Genomic DNA, 25641 nt, shown 5'->3' with positions numbered 1-25641 from the left:
TGATCAATTATGTTCAATAAAAGCATGTGCTCATGGACTGATAGTATCTGACAGTACCTACCTGTGTGAAAAAAAAATTTCTAAGATAAAATACATAAAATCTCATTACAGATCAGCATTAACAAGTGAACTTTTGCAACTGACCTTGCAAATTTAAATTTGATGGGCAACACTAACTTTCAACCTCAATTAGGTAAAACATTATTCTCATGAAAAAGAATTCCATTCTTCTCTGGAATTCTGTGGTACAAACAGAAGAAAAGTACCCAATTGTTAGTCTTATATTTTGAACTTTGTTAGTAAAAGTTTTGCGGAAATTTGTTTTCTCTCTTGTTACATAAGTACCTATTTAATATCCTTGATGCTGTCTCTTGGCCTAAAAATCCTAAAATAGTTATTATCTGCACACCTTTACAGAAGAAGTTTGCTACTCTTGCTGTAGACTAGGAAAGCCTCTTCTAGAACAGGAAAGATAAATGTCCTTCATGATATTACCAGATCGTTTTCTACTCCTCTTTCTCATTCATCCATCCCTTTCCTTGTCCAATTATTGTAGATGAATACAAAGGAAGAAAAAATAAATAAATTATCTTGTGATGAACAATAAGACAGTTCTAATTAAATTCCATGATGACATTTGGGCTGAGTCATAAACACAAATAGAAGTTGGCTGAGGAGAAGCTGGAGTAAAAGGAGAAAATGACGTTTCAAGCAAAGGAGAAAAGATGTATAAAAACGGCCGGGCGCGGTGGCTCACGCTTGTAATCCCAGCACTTTGGGAGGCCGAGGCGGGCGGATCATGAGGTCAGGAGATCGAGACCACGGTGAAACCCCGTCTCTATTAAAAATACAAAAAATTAGCCGGGCGTGGTGGCGGGCGCCTGTAGTCCCAGCTACTCGGAGAGGCTGAGGCAGGAGAATGGCGTGAACCCGGGAGGCGGAGCTTGCAGTGAGCCGAGATTGCGCCACTGCACTCCAACCTGGGCGACAGAGCGAGACTCCGTCTCAAAAAAATTAAAAAAAAAAAAAAAAAAAAAAAGATGTATAAAAACATAGCATAATGAAAAGACCTGGAAAACTGATGGTGACAGGTTGTCAAAGGACTCATATGCTAAGCTGAGGAGCTTTGGTTTCCTTTAGGAAAAGGGAGCCAAAAGAGTGTGTACTAGGGAAGAAAACTAAACAGTGAGCCAGCACATGGCAAAACTGGTATGAAGACATTCTATTAATGGCCTAAGGCTATAACCTTCACTGCTACCTCCTCCATTTCTTGCCCATGGTTTATGCCAAGTTTGAAGTGCTAACCAGATGCTGACATGTTAAAGTCAACAGGTAACACCCATGTGTCACAGTCTGCTCTCTGAGGCCACAAAAAATTGAGTCTAATCTTTCATGTAACACTCTGTGAGGGGCAGAATCCTAGGGGAATCTCTCTGACTCTTGACCCTTGGTGTTCACATCACATTTGGTTTCCTACCCTTGAGTATGGGCATGATGGACATCTTGCTTCTAGCCAACTGAATATGGCAAAGGACGTTGCAGATGTAATTTAGGCTCCAAATCAGTCAGTTTTGGGTTCATCAAAAGGGAGCTGAGGGCAGCCTCTAGTCAACAGCCAGCAAAAAACTGGGCCCTCCATCATATAACTGAAAGGAAATGAATTATGCCAGCAATAAGAGTGACTTTGTAAGTAGATTCTCCTCCCCAGTCAAGCCTCTTGATAAGAGACTTGCTGACACATTGACTCCAGATTGTGGGACTTGGAGCACAGCGATGGTGTGCCTGGACTCCTGACCCACAGAAACTGTTCTCCAAACTACAAGCTGGTTTTTTTTTTTTTGAAATAATTTTACCACTACCTTTTTATTTTGCAGGACGTGTAACACCTTCCCTTGCTTTGTCTGCTTGGCAAACTCCACTCCCCTTTTAGGGTCACTTCTTCTCAGAGTTGTGTCTAACTCTCTGCCTTTCATGCATAATAAAGGCCCTGTCATCTATTCTCCCAGAGATCTTGATATCTTTTTACAACATCACCAACATTATATCACCGACGCTCTTGATAGCAGACTGCATGCTCCATGAAAGTAGGCATAATCATCTTTACAACATCAGTGCCTTGCTCAATGAATAGCCATAAAAGTTCAGTGAGTGAATGCTTAATAACTTGAAGTGAAAGGAGATAAAAAATCACAGAAACCCAGAATGCACAGCAACTAACTGAGAGGTTGCCTTGTCCAATTCTCTAATTTTTCTATTGCTTAGCTAAATATCTGTAGGGTTTTTCCTCCTGATTTTAGAATATTACAATTTATCTCCCTTTTATAGAGTAGGAAAACAAGACCAGAGAAGTAAAGAGATTTATCTGCCTTTAAGCAGCAGAGTTAAATTTAGAAAAAAAGGTATCAACTTTAGGTTTAACCCTTTCTATTATGCTAAGGTTGTATAATAACACACTATTATGACAGGATTCTATAATCTATTAGGCATCTTAGAGTTTCACGGAGTAACAGAAACAAATCTTTTTATGAAAACATCCCACTCCGTAAAAAAAACCTCAGTTTTATCATATCAATCATATGAAGGACAATTTCAGACTTATATATTGGGGGCTGGGGTAGGAATGAGATGCATGACATTTGTTAATATATATAGATTATTTTGACAACACAAGGTAAACAAAAGTTTATGGAGTACCTCGTACGATGTTCCCCTTTTCTCTGTAGGACATGCAAATGAAAATCTATTTTCTTTGAAGAGTCAGATAACGGTGTTGAAGTGCCATCTCCCCTATCTACTGCAGGAAAGAAATTCAACTGATCTCCTTCCCGGTACACCAAAAATGTAACTTGTTTGTTGCAGGAGGTCTTCTCCCAGACCTCAAGTCGACTGGAATCCAAGTACTCTGCCATATTCCTAAGTGGATCTTCTGTAGGAACTACAAATGGAAAATTGAAATAAGTCTTCAATTTGGATCAAGTTTTATGCATCTTGGTACAGTGACAGGATATAACATACTGAATTTGAACAACAGTCCTGTGCATATAATATAAACATGATATTCTTCAAATAAGTATCTGATCTTTCTACAGTTAATATAGCATTCCCTGTGTTGTATTAATAAGAAACAAACAAACAAAATGCATGATTATGTTGCTATATTCAAAGACAGGGCTAAACCAAAACATGAGAGTTTTTTGTCCTATGCCATTATAGGCTGTATTTTTTCCCTATGTCACTAGAGTCTGTATATTTGCTGACTCTATGATATTACTATCAATAATTTTTTTACTATATACTTTCTGCTCCCTATATTTTCAAATATTGGTTCCAACAATAATTAAAACCAACATAAATTCCACTTACTTTAGATTAAAATTACACAGACACGGCCGGGTGCGGTGGCTCATGTCTGTAATCCCAGCATTTTGGGAGGCCGAGGCGGGCAGATCATGAGGTCAAGAGATTAAGACCATCCTGGCCAACATGGTGAAATCCCGTCTCTACTAAAAAAAATACAAAAATTAGCTGGGCATGGTGGTGCGCACCTGCAGTCCCTCAAAAAAAAAAAAAAAAGTACACACACACACACAAACACACAATTAGGAGACATATCTAAGAAATTAGAAGTAAGCAGACCTATCTTTTTCTTTCTGGTTTTATATAAAGGCTGATTCTTAGAGCTGTTCCTTGATGTGAAGTTAGGTAATTAAAAGTACACAATAACTTAGAATGTGAGGGGGTCACTTAATGTACTAAAACTGCAACAGTTCCAGGAAAAAATAAAAGTTCTCTCCCAAAGACATTCTCATCATACTGCAGAAACATCTGTTTTCTCCTAAAAGAGGCAAAGATTTCCCAAGCTGCATAACTTTCACTTATTTATTAACAGAATCGTGGTGCTCTACAACCCTTTAAAAATAAGTTGCAGCAATAGGAAAATATTAAACTTGGAAAGCAGTAAGGTAAAAACATCAAAGATGTTTCCATAGCCTGAATTCAATAACACTTATTACTAACATAAAAATCTTATAATATGATTTAGCTTGCTTTATGAAAATAGCTTTTTGGATGTTTTGATTTACTTTCACAGGCCCAAAACGTATAAATATTAAGACACTTTTCAAACAAGTTCTTGCCTTTTCTAAGTTAATGCTCCACTTTCCATATTACATCAAGAGATAAAAATTTGGATCAGAGGGCAGAACTTTGGGGGGGAAAAAAAACAAAACACAACAAAAAAGAAATAAAAATTATGCCCATTTTTTAGATATTGCTATAGCCATTACCACAGTCACATGAAAGCCTTTCCTAACCACCACAGGGTGCCTTACTCAGGCAGGTGTATGTGTGTATCTTCTCATAACAGAAAAATCTTTCAGATTTTATCAGCTATAAAACAATATATATGAGTTTGATATGCATTGGGCACAATTTAGTTTTAGAAAAGAAACTGATTTTAATCTTTCTATGCTGCTTTGATAATGGTTATTTCAAAAACAATTTTTTTATTTGTATTCTTTTTTTGAAACAGAGTCTCACTCTGTCACCCAGACTGGAGTGCAGTGGCGCCATCTCCACTCACTGTAACCTCTGTCTCCCAGGTTCAAGCAATTTTTGCGTCTCAGCCTCCTGAGTAGCCCATCACCATGCCCAGCTAATTTCTGTATTTTTAGTAGAGATGGGGTTTCACCATGTTGGCCAAGCTGGTCTCAAACTCCTGACCTCAATACCAGTGCCTGTAATCCCAGCTACTCGGGAGGCTGAGGCAGGAGAATCACTTGAACCCAGGTGGCAGAGGTTGAAGTGAGCAGAGATCATGCCACTGCACTCCAGCGTGGGCAACAAAGCAAGACTCCATCTCAAAAAAAAAAAAAAAAATATATATATATATATATATATATATATATATTTACCTCAGAATCTGTATCACACTCCTCATAAACATATAAAATAATTTTAGTTCTAATAAGACAAGTAGTGTTTTGATTAAACACTCTGGTTTAAAGCAGTACTACGCACAAATAACCAACCTTCAAAAATGTCATACAATAGAATTCACATGGCATTAAACACTATATAATTCTATCTTAACATAATGGCTCAGTAAACATAGGGTTCTTGTGCTACTCTCAAGAGTTATTACTATAAACATCACAGTTATTACTATAAACATTTATAGTTATTACTATAAATGTCACATAGGACAATTACCTAAATCCAATTAATTAAAAGTCTCTGATATCAGGAGTGCTAAAAGGCCCTAACATTATTAACTTTGTTTTTCTCTAACCTATAAAGAGCAGTTCCACAGCCGAAGTAGCATATCTCATTAAATCCTCTTGAGGTAGCTAAGAAAAAGATGGCAATAATCCTATTTTCTAACCAAAATTATGAAACATAGGGATACAATTTGACATGTGGAAGCAAGCCAGGAGTAGAATCAATATTTATCCTTCGGTTTTCTGGTTAGTGAAGGATCAAATAAATCTGAAGGCCTTTCTCAAAATGAGGTCCATAGAAGAGGACGCTCTGACTAGTCTCCTCCACTTCATGGGAATTTATGTGACATACCTGACTCAGGGACCAATGTGAATACCGCCGGCCCTTCTTGTGCTTAATAAAACCCTCTCACCAATCAAGTCTCCACTAATGTCATCTTTTTCGAGGGCCCTTCCTACCCTTTTTTCTGCATAGCACTTACAACCATTAAGAATTACATCGACTCTTTACACATTTATTGTAGGCACTGTCATGAAGCAGAGACTTTCTCTCCCATGTCTACCATACTTGGAACACTGCACTGACTATTCAGTAGAAGCTCAATATGTATTTGTTGAATGAATGACTGGATTTCAGAACTATTTATATTCTGAGAAAGGATGCAACCAGGGCCATGATAATATCCATGAAACCCAGACGCATCACAAACCAGGTAAACAGGCAATGTTGGAATTTTGCAAAACAATCATAATCTTGGGATTTGAAGATCTGGTAGATTTAAAGATAAACAAGACTCGTATGAAACTAAACACAATGGTAACATAGTATTTATAGTATGTCATTCCATTTCTGTTTCTATACTGGCAAAAGGTTTATTTTTAAACCTCTCTGAACTGGATCAGGAATCATGTGATTTTTCTGAACTGTATTTTAGAGTTCCAGCCTCTAGGCATTTAGGTTTTAAAGAACAACGCCTAGAGAATCAAATGTGATTTTTCTAAGACCTAATAGCAGAAAGGAAACCTAAATAAAATCTGAGGCTATAAAAATACTAACTGACATAAAGAATGTTACTGTCAAATTGCTTTAATATATATATATGCCTACCTCTTCTAGTATTTATAGGTCCGCCACGCATAGCCAAAACTAGCTTCAAGGTACACCCTTCTGAAATGCTGTGGATAGTTAACACAAAAATAAATCATAATCATCAAAATGCATTCAGTTAAATGTACACATAATTATGTGCTGGCTTATCAGGCAGAGTGCCCACTCTCTAAAATATAAAAAGATAGAGCAATGTAAATACATATAAAATGTTAACATATTTACTGGTACAAATAAAAAAGGTGAAACAAATTCTCATAAGCCATAAAGAAATCCAAGAATAAACATACTGGAAAAGACCTCTGTGATTACGTGTTTTAGCCTGTTCATTTCACATTAAGGAAAAGGAGGCCCAGAGAACAAAAGTGGCTTGCCGGAGACCCAAAGTGTAGAAAATAGCAAATCTATTTAATAAAACAGAAAATAGAAAAATAACAAGGTCTCCTGACTCTCAGTGCTCTTACAGCTATTCCATACTGCCTCTTATCCTTTTGCTCTTTTCTTAATAAAAGAGTGATGATTATGTGAAAGAGGGGAGAAATAAGAGAGACAAAGTGGCAGAAAGTATGTTGGTAGTCACTGGTGCACACAGCATTACTTAGTAACAAGAGGAGGGCTTAATGAGAAAGGAAGGACTTTGGGAAGAACAATTCTCTCTTATCCAAAACTCTTGTAAAAACAGAAAGAAAAGGAACATAGCCAGGAAGGAATGGTTCAATATTCAAAGAAAGGAGCAAAGTAGGCAAGAAGATAATAGGAGGATTTCAAAAGGCAGGAGATAAACAGCTTGACATGAAAAATGAAAAGGGAAAATAAACGTATCAGAGGATAAAGGTTAAAGTAGTATAGGGTACCAAACTAATGCATCTAAAGTTCAGGATGTATAATGAAATCTAGCAATGTGAGCTATTCAGAAGAAAAAGAGACATGATCTAAGAGTTCAAAAGAAAAACATTAGCATATGGAGTCATAGTACTAAGTGCCTACAAAACAGCCAACATGCAATTACACTCACTTGTAATCATTCAAGCAATAATCATTTTCAAGTTCCATGTTATTCCAAATTAAGTGTTGTCGACAGACGGGAATACCTTAAGGGAAAGTTATTAAAAAAAAGTGTTAAAGAATTCAATAGCATCTCCAAAAGAGTATGATACAAATCTATTTCATTAAGGAACTAAGAGTACTAATAAATTAAACATTCTTCTAAATTGAATGCTAGGTGCTAAAATTTACAGAATCATAGATAGAAGGCATGCTTAAAAGGAGATATAGTCCAATCCATTCGCTGTAGAAAAGAACAGGATGTTGCAATAACTCTCTGGTCCTAAAACAAGGTATAAGATAGGGATCCCTTTAAAAGGCAAGATATCATGCTCCTGCACAGCAAAAGAAACTATCAACAGAGTAAAGAGATGATCTACAGAATGGGAGAACATATTCACAAACTATGCATCTGACAAAGGTCTAATATCTACAATCTATAAAGAACTTAATTCAACAAACAAAGAACAACCCCATTAAAAAATGGGCAAAGGACATAAACAGACACTTCTCAAAAAAAGACATATATGTGGCCAACAAATATATTTAAAAAGCTCAACATCACTAATCATTAGAGAAATGTAAATCAAAACCACAATGAGATACAAGCTCACACCTGTCAGAATGGCTATTAATAAAAAGTCAAAAAATAACAGATGTTGTCAAGGTTGAGGAGAACAGGGAACCCATACACTGCTGGTGGGAATGCAAATTAGTTCAGCCATTGTGGAAAGCAATGTGGAGATTTCTCAAAGAGTTTAAAACAGAACTACCATTGAACCCAGCAATCCCACTACTGGGTATATACCCAAAGAAAAATAAATCGCTCTATCAAAAAGACACATCACTGGTATGTTCATCACAGTACTATTCACAATACCAAAGAGATGAAATCAATCAAGATGCCCCTGCAACAGTGGACTGGACAAATAAAATGTGGTGCATATACACCACAGAACACCATGTGGCCATAAAAAGAATAAAATCATGTCCTTTGCAGCAACATGAATGCAGCTGGAGGCCATCATCCTAAGAGAACAAATGCAGGGACAGAAAACCCAATACCATGTGTTCTCACTTATAAGCAGGAGCTAAACACTGAGTATATATGGACACAAAGATGGGAACAATAGACACTAGGGACTACATGGGGAGGGAAGGGGATGTGGGTTGAAAAACTACCTATCAAGTACTATGCTCACATCCTGGGTGACAGGATAATTCACACACCAAACTTCAGCAACATACAATTTACCCACATAACAAACCTGCCCATGTATCCACTGAACCTAAAATAGAAGTTGAAAAAAAAAAAATAAAGATATTGGGCGCAGTGGCTCATGCCTGTAATTCCAGCACTTTAGGAGGCCGAGGCAGATGGATCACGAGGTCAAGAGATCGAGACCATCCTGGCCAACATGGTGAAACCCCGTCTCTACTAAAAATACAAAAATTAGCCAGGCATAGTGGCAGGCGCCTGTAGTCGCAGCTACTCGATAGGCTGAGGCAGGAGAATCACCTGAACCTGGGAGGCAGAGGTTGCAGTGAGCCGAGATTGTGCCACTGCACTCCAGCCTGGCGACAGAGTGAGACTCCATCTCAAAAAAAAAAAAAAAAAAAAAAGATATCATGAATCAGGCCTGAAGAGTTTAATATTTAAGGCCTAAAATGGAAATCAAAAGCAAGCAGGAGTAGCTATTCTTATATCAGATAAAACAGACTTTAAAGCAACAATATTACAAAAAAAAAGACAAAGAAGGTCATTATATAATGATAAAAGGATCAATCCAACAAGAAGATATTACAATCCTAAATATATATGCACCTAACTCTTGAGCTCCCAGATTCATAAAACAATTACTACTAGGAAAAGAGATAGACAGCAACACAATAATAGTGGGGGACTTTAACACTCCACTGACAGCACTAGACAGGTCATCAAGCCAGAAAGTCAACAAAGAAACAATGGGCTTAAACTGCACTCTAGAACAAATGGACCTAACAAATATTTACAGAACATTCGACCAAAGAACTGAAAAATATACATTCTTCTCATTAGCACATGAAACATTCTCCAAGACAGATCATATGAGAGGCCACAAAAAGTCTCAAAAATTTTTTAAAAATCAAAATTCTATCAAGTATCCCCCCAGACCACAGTGGAATAAAATTAGAAATCAACTCCAAAAGGGAACCCTCAAACTGTACAAATACATGGAAATTAAACAATCTGCTCCTGAATGATTTTTGAGTTAACAATGAAATCAAGATGGAGATTTAAAAATTCTTCCAAAGGAATGATAATAGTGATACAAGGTATCTAAACCTCTGGGATACAGCAAAAGCAGTGCTAAGAGGAAAATTTATAGTGCTGAATGCCTACATCAAAAAGTCTGAAAGGTCACAAACTGACATCACAGTTTGATGTGTAACATCACACCTCAAGGAACTAAAGAAACAAGAACAAACCAAACCCACAGCTAGCATTAGAAAAGAAATAACAAAGATCAGAGCAGAACTAAATTGAATTGAAACAAAAAAATACTAAAGATCAATAAACGAAAGTTTGGTTCTTTGAAAATATAAACAAAATCCACAGGCCATTAGCTACATTAAGCAAGAAAATAAAACAGAAAATGCAAATAAACTCACTGAGAAATAAAAATGGAGACATTACAACTTACACCACAGAAATACAAAAGATCATTCAAGACTACTATAAATACCTTTATGCACACAAACTAGAAAATCTAGATGAAATGGATAAATTCCTAGAAACATACAATCCTCCTACCTTAAGTCAGGAAGAAATAGAAATCCTGAACAGACCAATAACAAGCAGTGAGAATGAATCAGTAATTTTTAAATTGCCAACAAAAAAAAAAGCCCAGGGCCAGATGGATTCACAGACGAATTCTACCAGACATTCAAAGAATTGGTACTGGTCGGGTACAGTGGCTCACGCCTGTAATCCCAGCACTTTGGGAGGCCGAGATGGGTGGATCACAAGGTCAGGAGATCAAGACCATCCTGGCTAACACAGTGAAACCCCATCTCTACTAAAAATACAAAAAATTAGCCGGGCCTGGTGGCACGCACTTGTAGTCCCAGCTACTTGGGAGGCTGAGGCAGGAGAATTGCTTGAATCCGGGAGGCGGAGGTTGCAGTGAGCCGAGATCGCACCACTGCACTCCAGCCTTGACAGAGCAAGGCTCTGTTTCAAAAAAGAAAAGAGAAGAGAAGAGAAGAGAAGAGAAGAGAAGAGAAGAGAAGAGAAGAGAAGAGAAGAGAAGAGAAGAGAAGAGAAGAGAAGAGAAGAGAAGAGAAGAGAAGAGAAAAGAGAAGAATCGGTACCAATCCTACTGAAACTATTCCAAAAGATTGAAAAAGAGGGAATTGGCCAGGCGAGGTGGCTTATGCCTGTAATCCCAGCACTTAGGGAGGCTGAGGTGGGCAGATCACAAGGTCAGGAGTTTGAGACCAGCCTGGCCAATATGGTGAAACCCTGTCTCTGAGAGCTCAAAGCTTCAGTGAGCTGTAATGGTGCCACTGCACTCCAGGCTGGGTAACAAAGTGAGAACCTCTCTCAAAAAAAAAAAAAAGAAAGAAAAAAGAAAAGAAAAGAAAAGAAAAGAAACAAAAAACTGTAATGGAAAACTTAAAAGCACTAGAATATCAAAACACAGTAACAAGAAAACAACAAAAATTTGAATAGACGCTTCACCAAAAAAGATATACAGATGATGCAACAGACTGAAAGTTTGTATTCCCCCACCCAAAGTCATATGCTGAAGCCTAAATACCCAACATAATGGTATCAGAGGTAAGGTTGGGGGTCTTTGGAGGTAATTAGGTCATGAGGGTAGGGTCCTCAAGAATGGGATTGGTGTCCTTAGAAGAGAGATGATCTCCCCCTCTCTCTCTCTCTCTACCACGAGAGGATGTAGAAAGAAAACAGCTATCTGCAAACCAGAAAGAGTGCCCTCACCAGACCCTAGACCTGTGGGTAATCTTGGACTTCCCAGCTCCAGAACCATGAGAAATAAAATTCTATTGTTTAAGCCATCCAATCTATGGTATTCTGTGACAGCAACCTGAACTTTTTTTTTTTTTTTTTGAGACAGGGTCTCATCCGTTGTCCAGGCTGGAGTGCAATGGTGCAATTTTAGCTCACTGCAACCTCCACATCCTGAGCTCAAGCAATCCTCCCACCTCAGCCTCCTGAGCAGCTGGGACTACAGGCCATGCCACCACGCCCAGATAATTTTTGTATTTTTAGTAGAGACAGGGTTTCGCAATGTTGCCCAGACTGGTCTTGAACTTCTGGACTTGAGTGATCCACCTGGCTCAGCCTCTCAGCATGAACTTATTAAGACAGATGACAAGCAAATTAAAAGATGCATAACATCATCAGTCATTAGGAAAATGTAAATTAAAACCACAGTGAAATATTTCCAGTTCATATTATAATAGCAAAAATGAAACAAAAACTAAAACTAAAAGAACCCAGACAATATTATTAAGTGCTGATAAGGATACAGAGCGACTAGAACTTTTATGTATTACTCATACAAACACAAAATGGTAACAGCCACTCTGGAAAATAATTTAGCAGTTTTATAAAGTTAACTATATACTTCCTATGCAATTCAGCAATTCCACTCTTAAGTATTTACCCAAGTGAAATAAAAACCTATGCTTCCATAAACATGTGTATATGAAAGTTTATATGGCTTTATTTGTAATCACCAAAAAACTAAAAACCACCCAGATGTCCCGCAACTTGGGAATGAATAACTATGGTACTTCCTTATAATGGAACACTACTCGGCCATAAACAGAATGAACTACTGATACATGTAACAATATGATAAGTCTCAAATGTATTATGCATAATTAAAAAAAAACAGACTTAAGAGACTATAAAGTATATGATTTCATTTATATAAAATTCTAAAAAAGGCAAAATTACAGAAACAGAAACAGATCAGTGGGTACGATAGGGGCTTGGAATAGAGGAAGGGATTGACCACAAAAGGTACAAGAGAATTCTGATAGGTGATGGAACTGTTCTATATCTTGATTGTGATGGTGACTGTATGATAATAAACGTCTGCCAACACCAACAGAACGATATACTTGTTATGGGTTGAACTGTGTCCCTTCAAAATTCTTATGTCGAAGTCTAAGCCTCTTATACCTCAGAATGTGACCTTAACTTGAAGATAGAATCTTGACATATGCATTCAAGTTAAAGTGAGGTAACTAGGGAGGGCCCTAATCCAATATGACTGGTATCCATATAAAAAGGAGAAATTTGGAGGCAGATATACACAGACACAAGGAGATTATGATGTGAGAAGACCAGGGTGATGCCTTGAATAAGCCAATGAACTAGAAAGATTGAAAGCAAACCCCCAGGAGCTGGCTGAAAGGCATGTGACAGATTCTATAGCCCTCAGAAGGACCTGACACTGTCACCAACTAAATCTTGTATTTTCAGCCTCCAAAATTGTGTAACTTTCTGTTATTTAAGTCATCCAGTTTGTGATACTTTGCTATGACAACCCTAGCAAACTAATACAATATGTAAATTGTATGACATGTAAATTATATCTTCCTAAAAAGTAGTTTGTTAGAATTTGGAGACAAATGAAAACATGCTCAGTATTATTAGTTAGCAAATAAAGAATGTGTATAAACTACAAAAAATAATCGAAGCTATCTAATCGTATATATTGCTGTGATTACAAAGCCCTTAAATCACTATTATAAATTTTTAGACAAAAAAGTATTTTTAGCAAAACAAATACTTAGAATTTAATAACACTGACATTCAACTTACCAAAAACTTGTAGGATATAGCTAACACAGTTATTGGAATTTTAAAATAAATGGTTATGTTTTTAAGAAGTTGAGACTCCTGGTTTCAGCTCCGATACGTGGAGAACTTTTAATTCACCACTCCTTACAAGAAAAAAAGCTGAACAAACTGAAAACCAACAACTTTTCTTGGTGCCATCAGAGAAATTAGGTGGTAAGGTAAACCACCATAAGAAAATCTGTTGAGATAGGCAAACCCAGAGAGTCAAAGCCAAGATCCATTTATGTGAAGCTGAAGCCTCTAAAGTCATAAACTGGAAGGAACACTTAAATGGTAATTTTGATGAATTCACAGAGGCTGAGTGTGGACTCATATGAGACTGGGAAATTACTGAGGGCCAGAAACCAGGCCCCTCTAGCCTCCCTACCTCACCTAAACTACTAGAAGTTGAAGGAGGGGAGAAGCTAAGATACACTTTGAAGGTCCCAGCCTAGAGGCACAGGCCCACTGAAAGATTTAATCATAAGATTACAGAATGTTCCCCCTCATTCCCAATACCTTACCACCACACTAACAAGGCTCCAGTATAACAATAGTGGATTACAAGGGAAAGAATTGTAAGACACAAACTCTAAGGAGGAGTCTTTAGGGAAACTCAAAGGCAACAGGGGAGACAAAACAAGAAAAAACTAGAGAAATTTGAAGCCTGTGGCACTTATAACTACAGCAAACATTAAACACAGCCCAATTTCTAGCAAGTTGAAGATAAAACCTCACTCTGATGTCCTATTTACCTCAGTTCCTATCACCTGATATATTATGTCTGGTTTTCAACTAAAAATTACAAAGCATGCTAAAAGACGAAAAAATACAGTATGAAAAGACAAAACTAGCATCAGAAATAGACTCAGATATGGCAGAGATCTTGAAATTATCAGACAGGGAAATTAAAACAGCTAAGATTAATATGCTAAGAAATCTAATGGAAAAGTATACAACATGAAATAACAGATTGATAATACAAGCAGAGATGGAACCTTTAAGAATAAAAAGTAGATGTTAAAAATGAAAACACTAACAGAAATAAAGAATGCCTTTGATTGGTCATCTGCAGACTGGATCTGGAAAAGAATCGGGAAGTTTGAAAAATGGCAACAGAGGCCAGGCGCGGTGGCTCACGCCTGTAATCCCAGCACTTTGGGAGGCCGAGATGGGCAGATCCCGAGGTCAGATCCAGACCATCCTGACTAACACGGTGAAACCCCGTCTCTACTAAAATACAAAAAACTAGCTGGGCGTGTAGTCCCACCTACTCGGGAGGCTGAGGCAGGAGAATGGCGTGAACCTGGGAGGCAGAGCTTGCAGTGAGCCGAGATCATGCCACTGCACTCCAGCCTGGGTGACAGAGCGAGACTCTGTCTCAAAAAAAAAAAAGAAAAATGGCAACAGAAACTTCCTAGGCAAGGCACAGTGGTATGCACTTGTAGTCCCAACTACTTGAAAGGCTGAGGCACAAGGATTATTTGAGTCCAGGAGTTCAAGTCCAGCCTGGCCAACATAGTGAAATCCCATCTCAACATAAATAAATAAATAAATAAATGAAACAAAGAAAAGAAAATAAACTTGGCAAAATGGACTGTTAAGAGAAAAAAGAATGCACAAAAACAACATTAACTGTGGGACAATTTCAAAAGTTGTAGCAATTTCAAAAGGTGCCACTAGAATATGAGAAGAAAAAATGAGACAGAAGAAATACTTAAATAATGGCCCAGATTTTCCAAAATTAATGAAACATACCAAACCACAGTGGATCCAAGAAGCTCAGAGAATACCAAACATGATAAGTACCAAAAAATCTACACCTTCAACATATTATATCAAACTGTAGAAAAGCAAAGACAATGACAAAAATCCTTAAATCAGCCAGGAAAGGGAAAAAAACACCTTACCTAAAAGGAAGCAAAGATAATTACTACAGGGGAGTTTTCATCAGAAATCATGCAAATAAGAAAAGAGTGGAGTGAAATATTTAGTGTTGAAAGAAAAAAATACCAACTTAGAATTCTATACCTTGAAATATTATCCTTCAGAAATGAAGGAGAAATACTTTTTCAGACAAACAAGAAACGTTAAAAGACATTATTCACAGAAAAAATGATGTAGGTCAGAAACTAAGATCTACTTAAAGAAAGCAAGAGGGCTGAGCACGGTGGAATTTGTTGCCAGTGGACCCATATTGCAAGAAATGTTAAAAGACATTATTCACAAAAAACAGGATGTAGGTCAGAAACTCAGATCTACATAAATAAAGGAAGAATGCTGGGCCTGGTGGCTCACGTCTGTAATCCCAGCTCTTTGGAAGGCCGAGGCAGGAGGATCGCTCTGCTAAGCACTTCCCCTTTAACTCATTTAATCCTGAGAACAACCCTTTGAGATAAATACTATTATTCTTCCTATTTTAGACTGAGACAACTAAGATACAGAGAGATTAAGTAATTTGGGCAGCCAGTAATCTGAAGCCAGGCAGCATGACTTCGGCACTCCAGTCCCTTTTTCAAGGCCCATTGTAAGGCCCTGAGCAGGCCCTGCTCCTCCCTTGCTGCAGCCTCCTTGTTCCTAATGCAGCACACTCCTTCAGCCCTTTCTCCACTAGCCCCTCCATCCTCCCCACTCTCCCCACCAGGCTCTAGTTCTCAACTCACCAAAAACTTCCCCTAAAGGAAAAGCAGTCTGGCAGAATAATCATTTTCCCAGCAGGATGAACGCAAGCAGCCTCATCTCTGCCCTCCGTATTCCATATCCCTCTAACTTGGAGAATCTGACTCACACCGTGTGACCCCAAATGTCTTCCAGGATATAAATATAAAGATCACCCAGAAAGGGCTTAAAATGTATTTTTCGGCTGGGTTAGGTGGCTCACGCCTGTAATCCCAGCACTTTGGGAGGCCGAGGCAGGTGGATCACCTGAGGTAAGGAGTTCGAGACCAGCCTGGCCAACATGGTGAAACCCCATCTCTACTAAAAGTGCAAAATTAGTCGGGCATGATGGTGCATGCTTGTAATCCCAGCTACTCGGGATTACAGGCTGAGGCAGGAGAATCGCTTGAACCCGAGAGGCGGAGGTTGTGGTGAGCAGAGATTGCGCCATTCTCCAGCCTGTGCAACAGGTGCAAAACTCCGTCTCGAAAAAAAAAAAAAAAGATACTATGCTGTCTCTCTGCCATGTGAAGATGCAGTGAAAATGCAGTGAGCAAGCCTAGAAGACAGCCCCCACCAGAACCTGCCCATGCTGGTACCCTGATATTCAGCTTGCAGACAGTGAGAAGTAAATTTCTGTTGTTTAAGCCACCGGTCTGTGGTATTTTGTTATGACAGCTCCAGGAGACTAAGACAGTAGGTATTTTACATATTACCTTATTTAATTTCCTAATATCTGTATTTGTTCATAAACATTTAAACTTAGATTCAATTGTCTAATAGCCACAAAGCCACTGCTTTTGTCCCCACAATGTCTCCTCCTACAGAGAACAAGAAATCTATAACTTGGCTCTGGTTCTGACTCATGGAAACTAAATACTTCCCTTGGATGAGTTATTAATCTCCTCTAAACCCAAGTTGACTCTTCTGACATAAAAAGATTGAAACAGGATTCTCTCTAAAGTGCTTTTGCTGCATACAAATTATTTAAAATTCATGAAAGAGATAAAAAGTACAGAGATTATTTACAACGCAAGATTTTATCTTCATGCTCCAAAAAAGGTATCCTTTAAACTATGATATAAATTGCAAAGCAGAACAAAGTCAAAATAAACTATTATGACTCTAGATCTCACCAAATCATTTAGGGCAGACAAAAGCTTCAAGAGTCATTACTGAATGTGCTGATGTGGTCACTGGACTCGGCCAGCCACTCACTTCAGTAGGATCTCCTGGGTCTAGAGAAATAGCAAATATTCAGGAGCTCATATAGATCCTTGGCCTCACAGAAATGAAAAATTCTAACCCTCCTCATCCTTCTATAATTCTGAACTTAAGCCTGCTGGAGGACAACCCTAGTCACTACCTTTATATTACAAGCAAGTTCCAGCTGGTTCCATCAACAAAGATCCATTTACTGTTATATGGAACAATTTAATTTTCTACTCAAAACTGGATTTTTAACAACTATAAATGGCAAACATTACTTATTGCAGAAATCTGCAAAAAGCAAAGACTAATTTTAATACAAATTAGTCTTTTTAGGCACTTTTTGCAAATATACAAACCACAAAAGAGACATTACACATTATTCAGCACCCCTGCTATACTAAGGGAACTTTGAATATATGTAAATGTAAGCCAAAAACTCTTTTCGGAAAACCTCCACATTAAAAAAGAGGAGGGTGGTTGCAAAGCAGTGAAAAAAGGGAAATAAGGTCCCTAGAAGGAAATATAATTACTATTTCCCATTAAAAGTAAAACATAAAGTAACATTAAAAGTAACCATAAAATAGTTAAGGCATAATTTGCATGTCACCATAACCTGCTGAAAGCTATTCTAAAATATTATTTCACACCATAGCATGATGCCAGGGATTTGTTTCCAAAGAATCTGGTGAACACAGCAATGGGGATAAAATAGTTCATAAGCCGATAAATGTTGGAGTGAGGGAATAGAAGGGGGTTCATTATCTTATTCTTTCTAACATATATGTTTGAAATTGTCTCCATTAAAATACTTTAAAAATTACTACACATTATTGATGAACAAATTTAACCTTCATATCCTAAAAACAAAGAAAGATGAGTACCTTCCAATCTTCGAATTTTTGCTTTCACAGAAATAACAGTTTCAAAAGGTGAAACTCTCAGCTCAAAACATGTGCCAGTTAATGTTTCAATGAAGAGCTCCATGGTATCATACAAATGAAGCCTGTAGTAAAATGGTCCCATGTTATCATCATTGAAGAATGGAGGCTCTTTTCTGTCATCCATTACTTTGACTTTTCTAGTTCTTCTAAAATATGTCGTAGGCAACTGTATTCCAGTTCTAGCCAAATCAGGTTTGAAGATTGGTAATATATATTATTGTTCATGTTTTGAGTTTTGTACCTAAAAAAACAAGAATTTTTTTAACAAGCCTATCTGAAAGTTGTATTTGTTCATAAAGATTTTCCATGTAACTGTGGCCCATATCAATCTTCCAGACAGCCCCAGAATTCACTTTAGTGCTTTTAATTATGTCTAATCCTGAACTTTTCACATTTGTCTCGAAATCACTCTCCCATCTAGAACATAAGATTATTAAGAATAGGTATATTTTTGATATTATAATGTATCTTATTAGAGCTCAGCACAGTTACTTATATATATAGTACATGCTCAACAAATACTTTTGTTGTTAAATGATATATTAGCCAAACTCAACAAACACATCAGTATATTCCTGTAAGGCTTTGAAAAATTTATTCATATCCTTTCCTAAAACATACAAATTATGTCTTCTATACCACATAAAGCATAACTTTACAACGATTGCACATTTGACATTTTTTTTTTTTTGACAGAGTCTCGCTCTGTCACCAGGCTGGAGTGCAGTGGCACAATCTCGGCTCACTGCAACCTCCGCCTCCCGGGTTCAAGCAATTCTCCTGCCTCAGCCTCCCAAGTAGCTGGGATTACAGGCACCCACCACCATGCCCAGCAGATTTTTGTATTTTTAGTAGAGACGGGGTTTCACCATGTTGGCCAGGATGGTCTCGATCTCTTGACCTCGTGATCCACCCGCCTCGGCATCCCAAAGTGCTGGGATTACAGGCATGAGCCACCATGCCTATTCCTGTTGTATATTTGAATCATACTGGATAAAAAGAATGCCAACCACCATAATAGGTTGCTTAAAAATAGTACTCACTAGGCCAGGGGCTGTGGCTCATGCCTATAATCCCAGCACTTTGGGAGGCCGAGATGGCAGATCATGAGGTCAGGAGATTGAGACCATCCTGGCTAACATGGTGAGATCCGATCTCTACTAAAAATATAAGAAAAAAATGAGCCGGGCGTGGTGGTGTGTGCCTGTAGTCCCAGCTACTTGGGAAGCTGAGGCAGGAGAATGGCGTGAACCCGGAAGGCAGAGCTTGCAGTGAGCCAAGATCGCGCCACAGCACCTCAGCCTGGGCGGCAGAGCAAGACTCTGGTCTCAAAAAAAAAAAAAAAAAGTAGTACTCACTAAATCATCAACAATTTCCAAAGGATATTATAGCATTCAGATGACATTAAAATTGGTAATAAGTATTAGACAATCTCTGCTCACATACATACAATGGCTAATGAGTATGAGTGGTAAGCCCAACCAATAGAAGTAGTAAACAAAATGACAAGTATAGAACTAGGAGCACAAAAATGATCAAATTGCTATTGCTATTAATCGTGAAAACTCTATACAGGGGGGCCTTGAACTTAAACTAGGACAAATGATACACATCTTTCTGGTGAGGTGGGTAAATCTTTTTAAAAATAGCTTTACTGAGGGCCAGGTGCAGTGGCTCACACCTGTAATCCCAGCACATTGGGAGGCCGAGGTGGGTGGATCACCTGAGGTGAGGAGTTCGAGACCAGCCTGGCCAAAATGGCAAAACCCCATCTCTACCAAAAAATATAAAAATTAGCCAGGAATGGTGGCGCACACCTGTAGTCCCAGCTACTCGGGAGGCTGAGGTAGGAGAATCGCTTGAGTGCAGGAGGCAGAGGTTGCAGTGAGCCAAGATTGTGCCACTGCACTCCAACCTGGGTGACAGAGCAAGACTCCATCATTTAAAAAAAAAAAAAAAGCTTTATTGAACTATAATTCACATACCATAAAAGTCACTCATTTAAAGTCTAAAATTCAATGGTTTTTCTTACATACACAGAGTTGTGCAACCATCACCACATTTGCTTTAAAAAATTTTCATCACCTCTAAAAGGAACCCCATACTCTGTAACCATCACTCCCAAATTCCCCCAGTCCCCCACTCAACCCTAGGCAACCACTAATCTACCTTCTATCTCCAAATTGGTCTATTCTGGACATTTCACATAAACAGAATCATATATGATTTTTCTGTGACTGGCTTCTTTCACTTAGCATAATGTTTTCAAAGTTCATCATGTTCTAGGATATATCAGTACTTCACTCCTTTTTATTGCTGAATAATAATCCCTTGTAGCAATATATCTCATGTTGTTTATCCATCCATCAGTTGATGAGCATTTGAGTTGTTTCCAATTTGGGGCTGTTACATATAATGCTAAGATGAACATTCAACTGCAAGTTTTTGTGTAAACATATGTTTTCCTTTCTCTTTGAAGTAGCTTTGCTAGGTAATGTGGTAACTCTTATGTTTAGCAATTTGTGGAACTACCAAACTGTTTTCTAAATGGTATGGATCATTTTACAGTCCCATCAACAATGAATGAGGGTGCCAATTTCTCCACACCCTTGCCAATACTTGTTTCTCTCCTTTTGATTAAAGCTATCCTAGTGGGTGTGAAGTAGTATCTCATTGTGGTTGACTTCCATTTCTTTCAAAACTAATGATGATATTGCACATCTTTTTTATGTGATTATTGGCCATTTGCATACATTCTTTGGAGAAATGCCTGTTCACATATTTTGTCTATTTCTAATCGGAGTTTTTATTGAGTTCTATGAGTTTTTATATTACATATTCTAGATAAAAACACTTAACAGATACATGAATGACAAATATTTTCTCTTATTTTGTGGGTTGTCTTTTGATAGTATGTTTTTTTTTTTTTTTGAGACGGAGTCTCACTCTGTCGTCCAGGCTGGAGTGCAGTGGCGCAATCTCGGCTCACTGCAAGCTCCGCCTCCCGGGTTACGCCATTCTCCTGCCTCAGCCTCTCCGAGTAGCTGGGACTACAGGTGCCCGCCACCACGCCCGGCTAATTTTTTTTTATATTTTTAGTAGAGACAGGGTTTCACCGTGGTCTTGATCTCCTGACCTCGTGATCCGCCTGCCTCAGCCTCCCAAAGTGCTGGGATTACAAGCGTGAGCCACCGCGCCCGACCGATAGTATCTTTTAAAACACAAGAATTTTTAATTTTGTTAAAGTCTAATTTGGCTATTTTTCTTTTATCATACTTAAAAAGCTTGGCCTAACCCAAGGTAATAAAGATTGACTTATGTATTTTTCTAAAAATTATATAGTTTTAGCTCTTATATTTAGGTGTATTGTCCAAATTTCAATTTAGTTTTGTGCATGGTGTGAGGTAGGGTCTAATTTTATTCTTTTGCATGTGGATAACCAGTTGTTCCAGTATCATTTGTCAGAATAACCATTCATTCTCAATTGAATTGTCTTGGATCCTTGTTAAAAACCAATTTAGTGTAAATGTGAAGGTTTACTTCCAGACTCTTTATTCTGTTGATCTACCTATGCCAGTACCACCATATCTTAATTACTGTAGCTTTGTAGTAAGTTCTGAAATCAGGAAGCGTGAGGCCCCCAATTTGTTCTTTTTAGATTGTTGGCTATTCTGGGCTCCTTGAATTGCCATATGAATTTTAAGTATGCCCATTTTGCAAAAATGTCAGCTGGGATTTTGACAGAGATTGCATTAAGTCTGTAGATTTGGAGAGTATTGCAATCTTAATACTAAGTCTTCTAATCCATAAATACATACTATTTTTCAGTTTATATCTAATTTATTTCAACGTTTTATAATTTTTAAAGCACAAGTTTTGTTCTTTTATTAAATTTATTCCTAAGTATTTTATTCCTTTAAATGCTATTACAAATGGAATCATTGTCTTATTTACAGATTGCTCATTGCTGGTTTGTAGAAACACAACCGATTTTAATATATTGATCTTGTACATTGCAACTGTGCTGAACTGTTTATTTTGTTCATTTAGTTATTTAAATCTTCCTAAATAAACGCTCTCTATAAAAGCTCTCTATATAAGAGCATGTCATTTACAAATAGAGTTTTACTTCTCCCTTTCTAATCTATATGCTCTTTTCTTTCTTTCTTTTTGTTTTTGGAGGTGAGGACAGTCCCGCTCCACTGCCCGGGCTGAAGTGAAATGGCATGATCTCGGCTCATTGCAACCTCCGCCTCCCAAGTTCAAGCAATTCGCCTGTCTCAGCTTCCCAAATAGCTGGGAGTACAGGCACCTGCCACCACACCAGGCAAATTTTTGTATTTTTAGTAGAGACGGGGTTTCACCAAGTTGGCCAGACTGGTCTCAAACTGCTGACCTCAGGTGACCCACCCGCCTCGGCCTCCCAAAGAGCTGGGATTACAGGCCTGAGCCACTGCACTGGGCTTATTTCCCTTTCTTGCCTAATTGCCCTGCTCTAGAACCTTCAGTACAAGATTGAATAAAAGTGGTGAGACTGGACATCCTTGTCTTATTCTTGATTGTAGAAGGAAACCATTGAGTCTTTAGGTATAATGTTAACCATGGGATTTTCATAGATTACCATTATAAGGTTGATGAGCTTTCCTTCTATTCCTGCTTTAGGTGGGTTTTCTTTTTAATCATGAAGGGGTGCGAATTTTGTCAAACACTTTTTTCATTGTCTATTGAAATAATCATTTGGTTTTCTTTACTTTTTTATTCACACATTACATTAATTTTTATGTGTCAAATCAATCTTGCATTACTGGGATAAATCCCATTTGTACATGGTATGTAATCCTTTACATATGTTGATGGATTTGATCTGAAAATATTTCCTCAGGATTTCTGTGTCTATAATCATAAGAGATGATGATGATCTGTAGCTTTCATTATGTCTGTCAGGATTTGGTATCAGGGTAATATTAGCCTTATAGGATGAGTTGGGAAGTGGTCTCCAACATGGGTAAATTTTTTAATGTATTTCAGGATAGGTAAAGCCTCAGAGTGGGAGAAGGATATCAGTGAGTAAATCTAGGTAAACAAAAAGTGAACACTGTGAAAGTACAAGAGTCAGAAATGTGTCATACATACATTTTTTGCATTTTTTTCTACCAAAGGATATGAGGTATCACTGAACTCACTACAATTTTCATATAAGCATGTTTAAAGAAGCAGTTATTATTTTTTTTTTTTTGAGATGGAGTCTTTCTCTGTCCCCCAGGCTGGAGTGCAGTGGCGCGATTTCGGCTCACTGCAAGCTCCGCCTCCTGGGTTCACGCCATTCTCCTGCCTCAGCCTCCCGAGTAGCTGGGACTACAGGCGCCCGCCAACACACCCAACTAATTTTTTTTTTTTTTTCTATTTTTAGTAGAGACGAGGTTTCACCATGTTAGCCAGCATGGTCTCGATCTCCTGACCTCGTGATCCGCCCGCCTCAGCCTCCCAAAGTGCTGGGATTACAGGCTTGAGCCACCGCGCCCGGCCTAAAGAAGCAGTTATTTTTAAAGATTGTGGTTTGATTAATAATCTCCACTCCATAAGCATGATATTTCAGAGGCATCTGAAATCTGTATATGCCACAAATCCAACATACTCAAAACTTATATTTTTCCCACAAACTTCCTGCTTTCCTGTAGTCCCCATCTTGGTAAAGAGTACCACCTTTCATACTGTGACTCAAAATGGTCTGTCAATCATTTTGGATCTTCCCCCAACCCCATGACACCTAGAGAGAACCAATTCTAAACAATATGACTTCTTTATATTGTTCTTTGCTTTCTTTTTTTTTTTTTTGAGACGGAGTCTTCCTCTGTTGCCCAGGGTGAAATGTAGTGGTGTGATCTCAGCTCACTGCAACCTCCACCTCCTGGGTTCAAGTGATTCTCCTGCCTCAGCCTCCCAAGTAGCTGGGACTACAGGCCCATACCACCAAGCCAAGCTGATTTTTGTATTTTTAGTAGAGATGGGATTTCACCATATTGGCCAGGCTGGTCTCGAACTCCTGACCTCGTGATCTGCTGCCTCCCAAAGTGCTGGGATTACAGGCGTGGGCCACTGCACCAGGCCAACTTTTTTTTTTTTTTTTTTTTGAGACGGAGTCTTGCTCTGTCGCCCAGGCGTGAGCCACCACACCCGGCCCCTAGGTTCTTTTAAACCAGATCTCATGTGAAATCAGAGTGAGAACTTATTCATTACCACAAGGACAGCACCAAGACACTCATGAGGATCCACCCCCATGATCCAAACACCTCCCACTAGGCCCACCTCCAACGCTGGGGGTCACATTTCAACATGAGATTTGTAGGGGACAAAACATCCAAGCCATATCACGCTCCAAAAGTTTGTTTAGAGGGGTGTTGGCTTCTCATGGGAATCTCATTCTGATTCACTCCAAATGAAGTCCACCAATGTTTATCCAACTCAACATACATGCACACACAGGAATCTGCTATAATGTAAGTTTTTGTAACACTAATAGGAAATATAATTACTTAATTTGGGAATCTGAATTGCATTTTACAGACTGCTAATGATCCTAAAAGAGATGGAGTTACAGCAAACAAAGTTGTTACTTATAGCACAGTTTTTTGTTTGTTTGTTTGTTTGTTTTGAGATGGTGTCTGGCTCTGTCGCCAGGCTGGAGTGCAGTGGCACGATGTCGGCTCACTGCAACCTCCACATTCCAGGTTCAAGTGATTCTCCTGCCTCAGCCTCCTGAGTAGCTGGGACTACAGGCACATATCACCACGCCCAGCTCATTTTTGTATTTTTAGTAGAGACAGGGTTTCTCCACGTTGGCCAGGACGGTCTCGATCTCTTGACCTCATGATCCTCCCACGTTGGCCTCCCAAAGTGCTAGGATTACAGGTGTAAGCCACCACGCCTCGCCTGCACAGCTCTTTTGAGTATTGTTACACCATATTTCAAAATGATGGGTGATACAAGATAACATGCCAATAATACTGCTGGTGATAGTGGTAAAAGGGTCATTGCTCTTATATAAAAGCTAAATTAAAAAGCTGCATTGCTGATATATGACTTTGTATGGAGCTCTCTAACCTTAACCTTTCTTTCACTCATTTAAGCAACTGCTTTTATAATTTTGGATAACATGAATTCTTAAAAACACATTTATGCTATATCAAATAAGAGTGTACTAACTATAGAGTTGCCAGTGTGTGTATCCCCGAAGCCAACAGTACTCCTACCTACACAGCTGCAGCTCTAGCAACAGAAGTCAGGTGTCAGGACTGCAAAATACACATGACAGAAATAAAGACAAGAGTGACTACGACTGCCCAAGGAATTAGGAGTGTTTCTTTCACCACAGTGTTCTTCCATAGTGAGACCCTGAAAATAATAGGCTGGGGGAGGGTAGAAGATAACAGATTTGGAAGTCCTTCACCTATAATGAGAATGGATAATGCAACTATATGCCAGAAGAAAAAGAACAACCCCGAACAGCATTAATAGTGCTGGAACTTCCACCGTAAGTCTGGGTCCAGTCAACGGGGTAATTTCCAATATCCCAAAAGAACCAAGGTTGATAACCAA

General features: G+C 38.4%; 1 protein-coding gene across 8 annotated transcripts in view; it reads right to left on the bottom strand.

The window, feature by feature from the left end:
* ZFAND4 (zinc finger AN1-type containing 4) overlaps nt 1-25641 on the bottom strand; it is a 156886-nt gene that overhangs the window by 123192 nt on the left and 8053 nt on the right. For 6 of the 8 annotated variants that reach the window (XR_009212850.1, XM_058436502.1, XM_058436503.1 and 3 more), the window contains 4 exons: nt 17986-18286; nt 7343-7418; nt 6328-6395; nt 2695-2935 (listed from right to left, as the gene is read on the bottom strand). Coding sequence is in view for 7 of the 8 variants with exons in the window: in XM_058436502.1 (XP_058292485.1) it covers nt 2695-2935; nt 6328-6395; nt 7343-7418; nt 17986-18169 (569 nt within the window). In the remaining variant the exon portion in view is untranslated. The remainder of the gene's footprint in view (nt 1-2694; nt 2936-6327; nt 6396-7342; nt 7419-17985; nt 18287-25641) is intronic. The other 2 variants (XM_032142553.2, XM_032142572.2) reach the window with 2 other exon arrangements.

Source organism: Hylobates moloch, unplaced genomic scaffold (assembly GCF_009828535.3).
Source record: "Hylobates moloch isolate HMO894 unplaced genomic scaffold, HMol_V3 SCAFFOLD_3, whole genome shotgun sequence".
Taxonomy (NCBI): Eukaryota; Metazoa; Chordata; class Mammalia; order Primates; family Hylobatidae; genus Hylobates; species Hylobates moloch.
The sequence above is the reverse complement of the archived record's forward strand: the minus strand, read 5'-3'. Positions and strand labels throughout refer to the sequence as shown.